The sequence below is a fragment of the Trachymyrmex septentrionalis genome, unplaced genomic scaffold (assembly GCF_001594115.1).
Source record: "Trachymyrmex septentrionalis isolate Tsep2-gDNA-1 unplaced genomic scaffold, Tsep1.0 scaffold14, whole genome shotgun sequence".
Lineage (NCBI taxonomy): Eukaryota > Metazoa > Arthropoda > Insecta > Hymenoptera > Formicidae > Trachymyrmex > Trachymyrmex septentrionalis.
Window position 1 is genome coordinate 4,038,225 of NW_017304543.1, and position 4,329 is coordinate 4,042,553.

Consider the following 4,329-nt stretch of genomic DNA (forward strand, 5'->3'; position numbering starts at 1 on the left):
TTTACTAGGCCATTGATACATTTTTTCAATCAATAAAATATTAACAGATTTTAAAGATATTTTTTCTTTTTGTACATATTTTTTCTGTATTTACTATTTCCTTAAAATTTATATTAATAATTCAATATAAAAATATTTCTAAGGTATTAATTATATTTCCGATATTCATATCAAATGAAACTTAAAAGTTTAATCTTATATAGTGTATATAGAGTAAAATTTTTAGGTAATTAAAAATTTAATCTATAGACTGCTTTATCTAAGGACATTAGCATATGTTTACATTTAAATTAATATAAAAGTACTAGTATTTTAAAAGAAAATTATGATAAAAATCATGTATTAATAAAGAAATTTTATACACAATTTGTAATAGGATACCAGTATACTTACGTTTAGGTTTTGGCGGAATCAGCTTAATTCCTCCCTTTTTCTCGTCGCTTGGTGGGGTTGTTGGTGAATCCAATGATACCTTCATACGTCTTTCCACTAATGGAACGTCTCTCATAGGCGATGGTCTCTTCAAAGGTAATTTCGGAGGTAGAATCTTCTTATCAACAACAGGAGCCACTTTCTTCGATCTAGGTGGTGGTGGTTTTACTTCTTCTTCTAGACCCGTAGATCTGAATTTAGAATTAAACGTCTTCACAGTCTTCGGCCGCGTCCCTGAATCCTGGCTACTTTTTCTATTCTCAATGGAAATAGATATATTCTTTTTTTCGGTTATAATTTGTTTTGTCGCAATAACATCTTTCTTCGAATCCTTTTCTTTATTTTCTTTCGAGCTATCGCGCGACTCGGTTGAAGTCTTCCTTCCACTTGTATCGCCTGATTTCTCATCTTCCGTTCGCTTCTTCGGTATCTTACCCATCTTAGAACTCAAAGCTACACCCTGTACCTTCTCCAGAGTCGCCTTGTCTTTTTCGGCTTGATCCTTTTTCTGCTTCTCTTTCTCCTTATCTCGTTCTTTGTCTCGCTCCGATCTACTCCTGTTTGAGCTATGCTTGCTAGACGAGCTAGAATGATGTTTATCCTTATCCTTGGAAGACCTATCTTTGCTAGAGCTGGAGCTTTTAGAACTACTGCTATTACTACTACTAGAACCTGAACGGTGACTACTAGATTTATGGGATGTAGAACTGCTGCGATGTGCACTGGAACTCGTGCTATGCTTAGAACTTTTAGATGATGATGATAACGAAGAGGAAGATGAGCCATGATGATGGCTGCTATTTTTCTTATCAGAACTACTACTAGATTTTTTATCATCTTTTTTATGAGAGTCCCTATTTTCTTTGTCACTAGATTTACTGCTATCACTACTAACAATATCTTTAGAGTCTTTAATGTCTTTGCTTTTAACACCTTCAGTGTCCTCAATATCTTTAGAACTAACTAGAGTTTGTTTCACTTCACTAGGAACGTGTCCCGAATCATCTGATTGTACAACATCTACTACATCGTCTCGAACGATAGTCGCACTGCCATTTTCTTCTGTCTCGTCTAATTCCTCCGAATCTGCCTTAACTTCCTTAATGTTTAAGACTTGTTCACTATCCGTACTCGTACTAGTTGTATTTAGGGCGTTATTTATATTCGCGGCATCTGTTTCTACCTTCGTGAGAACCTGATTGCCATCGCGAATAGTAATCTTATAAACAGGCTTTGATGCTGTCGAAGGCGTTGTCGTCGGCGTTTGTAAAACAACAAAGGATTGTTTTTTACATTGTTGTTGTGTTACTTGCGGTTGTACTTGCGTTTGCTGAACCTTGCCAACAATTTGCACCACTTGCGGTTGTAGCCTTTCCTGCAGTTGTTGTTGCTTCTCTGAATCTTGCTGATTTATTGGAATACTCACAGTAGATTGAGTAGATTGTTGTTCGAGCTTCAAGTCCTGTACGTGAACAGTTGCAGTTTCAGTGATATTTAAAATTTGAGGAGTGTTTACAGAGTACTGTAACTGCCGTTGTTGTTGTGATGATGAAGGAGTAGTCGCGGTTTGAGCAATAGTAGCATTCGATTGTACTGGAACCGTCATTATTTGAGCCGGCACCGAATTCGGCGCCGCTTCTCCCTTTACAATTTTCAGCCACTGTTCTACAAGTCGACTAGCCAATGTCCGAACACCTTGATGACTACCTTCCTTCGACAAACCCTTGATTAACTTTGGACAATTGTTACTCTTCAACCGCTCAATATCTACTGGACAAAGCAGTAGAAGCTCGAGAAGTTCTTGAATGAGAGCCCAATTCTTGGCAAGAATGCCATCAGTGAGCCATGTGTGAATGAGATTCCATCCTCCAGCGCTCATAAATCTATAAAAGAAGGAAGTGCAAAATGTAAAATAATCTATTATCTTGTACTATTGGATAAATAATATATTATCTTAAATTATATACTCTATTTTAAATTCTAATTTCCCAATACTATTTAAAATTTCAATATTTTGAAGAATAAATATATCAAAGGCTGCGTTCAGCAGGAAAAGCAGCTTTACAACTGTCATAAAATTTTTTAATATGACTGGTTTCGCCTTTTTCTCACTTGACCTAAATGTATAAACCAATTATATTCAAAAATTTTACAACAGTTGCGAAGTTGTTTTTTCTGTTAAACATAGCCAAAAGTGTTAGATTTCAATATTCATGAATACTGTGAACGGTGGCGGGATAGATCAAATTTAACTGTTGCGGAACGGATCCGTAAGCACTCACTGCTATTGGTGTATTCTTTTAGATCAGCAGCGAGCACTCACGGATTTGCTCCGCAACAGTTGAATCTGCTGAACGCGATCAAGTTCTTTTGTCCTATCCCCTCCATTCCCTCATCACTCGTAGTATTCATATAGTAGTGTCTGAAATCTGGAAACTCGGTAAAAAAATAATTCATATATATACATATATATATATATATATATATATATGATTTTTTACACAAATAAAAGATAATTGCATCATTACGTTTTTAAAGTCTTTAAATTATTATTCTTCTATAAAAAGTTTTTGCAATAATATATCAGATCTGTATTCTGATAATATAAATTATGAAATTCTGAATGAGTTTTGGTATATTGAAATGTAAGGCTCGTATCAGTAAAAACGGCACACGATAAGCACCGCCTAATGGTTCTGAGCCTTTCACAAATTTTTCTTGCATGTTTATAATATTTCTTTCACACAAACATACGAATTGTATATACTTGTGTATCTCAACATGCTGAATAACAATTTCTTTTTTTTTTAATTATTAATTTAAAATATAATAACAAATGATATAATCAAATGTGTAAAATTAAATGTTATACATATAGATTTTATTTAAATACTTACTGGCTAAGTAAGTCCGTATTAGTCGTTTTCAATATTTGTATGTAAATGCATTTTGAAACAAGTTTCTTAGAAAATTTTGTCATTAAATTAGCTAATCGATGAACTTCCTCTCTACTCTTAATGCCTCCTGTGGGGCCCAATAAAACGCTAAGACATTTGAGTAACGATAGAGGATCTATACGTGGCTGAAATACAAATTTAAGAAGACATTATTAATATATATATGTATTTTTAAAAACAAGATGATTATAACCTTAAAATATTGCAAAAAAATTATTAAAATAAAAATATATACAAAGTATTTATTTGAATCTTAAGAAAAACTTAAGAAGTTTTCAGTCATGAAGATATTTTTTGTTATAAAACTTAAATAAAAGTTTGAAGATTTAAAGTAAACATAAATTTCTTATTTTTTCTTATCCAAAAAATAAATTCTTTTATTACATAAGAAAAAATCGAAAACAAAGATTATAGACATTTTAGACTATTTCAACAGTCTGATATAAATATCTGAACAATTAGCTTACAGTGCAGTATTAAATTAATGATTTACTATTGTAGAGATATTTCATTTAAAAAAGTAAAAATTTATAATACATCATATTTATTATTGCAAAACTATATTTTGTTTTCCATGATTATCATTCACAGACAATATCAAATAAGAGTAATAATAATAGAAGGATAGTTTTAAATAAAAATCAAATAATCATTGTATATATATGTATATAATTTCTTATAGACATATGAATATCTATGAAGTGTCGAAATAATAAATCATAAAATTAACAATGTAAGTCAATCAAATCTAAATTTTGAAAGTCCAAATTTGCATAAGACAATCAGTTTTTAATATTATCTTGTGATTTTTATAAGTTATAAAAAAAGTACTTTGAACTCAATCTTCATAAAGATATTTTAAATATGTTAAATAAAAGATCAAAGGTCATTAATACATTGGCCGACGGCAGTTGTTTGTAAATTATAATTATTTATCACA

At 31.5% G+C, this 4,329-nt stretch overlaps 1 protein-coding gene across 3 annotated transcripts in view; it reads right to left on the reverse strand.

Annotated features, from left to right (window-relative positions):
- The window catches only part of LOC108745591 (serine/threonine-protein phosphatase 1 regulatory subunit 10), a 20,112-nt gene that overhangs the window by 13,396 nt on the left and 2,387 nt on the right, over window positions 1-4,329 (reverse strand). For all 3 annotated transcript variants that reach the window (XM_018481826.1, XM_018481825.1, XM_018481824.1), the window contains exons 3-4: window positions 3,330-3,514; window positions 394-2,315 (exon numbers count right to left, since the gene is read on the reverse strand). In XM_018481826.1, coding sequence (XP_018337328.1) covers window positions 394-2,315; window positions 3,330-3,514 — 2,107 coding nt within the window. The remainder of the gene's footprint in view (window positions 1-393; window positions 2,316-3,329; window positions 3,515-4,329) is intronic.